Source organism: Penaeus monodon, chromosome 25 (assembly GCF_015228065.2).
Source record: "Penaeus monodon isolate SGIC_2016 chromosome 25, NSTDA_Pmon_1, whole genome shotgun sequence".
NCBI lineage: Eukaryota > Metazoa > Arthropoda > Malacostraca > Decapoda > Penaeidae > Penaeus > Penaeus monodon.
The window spans coordinates 41,983,964-41,985,141 of record NC_051410.1 but is presented as its reverse complement, the minus strand read 5'-3'; the positions used below and the strand labels follow the sequence as shown (position 1 = coordinate 41,985,141).

The window sequence follows — 1,178 nt, the reverse complement described above, 5'->3', positions numbered from 1 at the left end:
CATATTTTTAATCTCTGACAAGTGCATTCTTCTTACAAACCTTCACCAAACTTAAAATGTAAACAAATTATCTGCAACTCATAGAACTGCCCAAATCAAAAACAGAAACACCTCCACTTCCTGCTTGTTGTGCCATTCCTTCTGTTGCCTATCAAGGGAGAAAGCCACTGTAAACATACTCGAGTCCATCGACTCGAGACTTTTCTGTGCAGACTTCCCCTAAAAGAAAAAAAGGGAAAAAATGCTGACGTCTTGCTTGCACTGCCCCGACTCTCACATGAGCCGAGCCTGCCGCACGTGTCGCGGTCTGCCCGGGCCCTTGGCTCCCTCGCCTTCCTGCAGGAGCCCCGAGCACCTCGCCGAGACACGCCGCACAGCAAGCGCCTTGGCCAGGCCAATTAACACACCAACCAATCACGCTCTACAGGCACTGCTCCTTCTCACTGGTTTTTCCATCTGCTTGTCAAAACTGGCTGTCGACGCAGTGACGAAGTAAAACACGACGTATTTTCTCCTGCCACGCGGCCCAGCCTCCCTATGCCCGAGCGCCACCCTCGGCTGACGCCTTAACGCGCGTCGCTGACACTCGCTCCGCGCACCGCCCTTCCGCTGACACTCCCTTCAGCTTACCGAACTCTGCTGGCGAATCCCGAAAGGCTGTTGTCCTGCGTCTGCGTCTGTTGTCGCGGACGCGGAGCCACACGTGCCGCTCGGCCGAGGCAGCGGACAAGTGACGCGCGTTCGCGGAGCCGCAGCGCGGCGGCATGGCGGCGGCGTTCGTGCAAAGCGATGTAAACAACGCCTCGTTTCCTGCATTAGCTTTTTGCCGACGGCTCAGCAGCACTCAGTGGCATGATTCGTGAAAATCCAATTAGATTCAGGGGTATTATACGTAACGTGGTAATGCTTTCCCTTCATTTAGTAGCTTCATGCAAATCCCCCTCGCGTTAGAACACAAGAAATCAGCTGATAGCCACACTATTTATTTTTCTTCACAGATGATCACAATTGCTTTACAGAAATAGAAAGACATATATAGGGTTTAGTTTCGCATTTACCATTAGGAGCCGGTGTGTCATGAGAAAGTGATATATGAGAACGCTCATATATGAGATTCACCAAAATATTAAATAAGAATTTAAAACCAATACGCGCCGTTTATGCGTGCGTGTCTGCGG

At 51.1% G+C, this 1,178-nt stretch overlaps 1 protein-coding gene across 1 annotated transcript in view; it reads right to left on the bottom strand.

The window, feature by feature from the left end:
- Positions 1 to 816, bottom strand: part of LOC119589416 (WD repeat-containing protein 43-like) — a gene marked incomplete in the record, with an annotated part of 18,183 nt that extends 17,367 nt beyond the window's left edge. The window contains 1 exon segment of the mRNA XM_037938026.1: positions 631 to 816. Within this exon segment, the coding sequence (XP_037793954.1) occupies positions 631 to 816 (186 nt within the window).
- Positions 817 to 1,178: the final 362 nt, after the last annotated feature.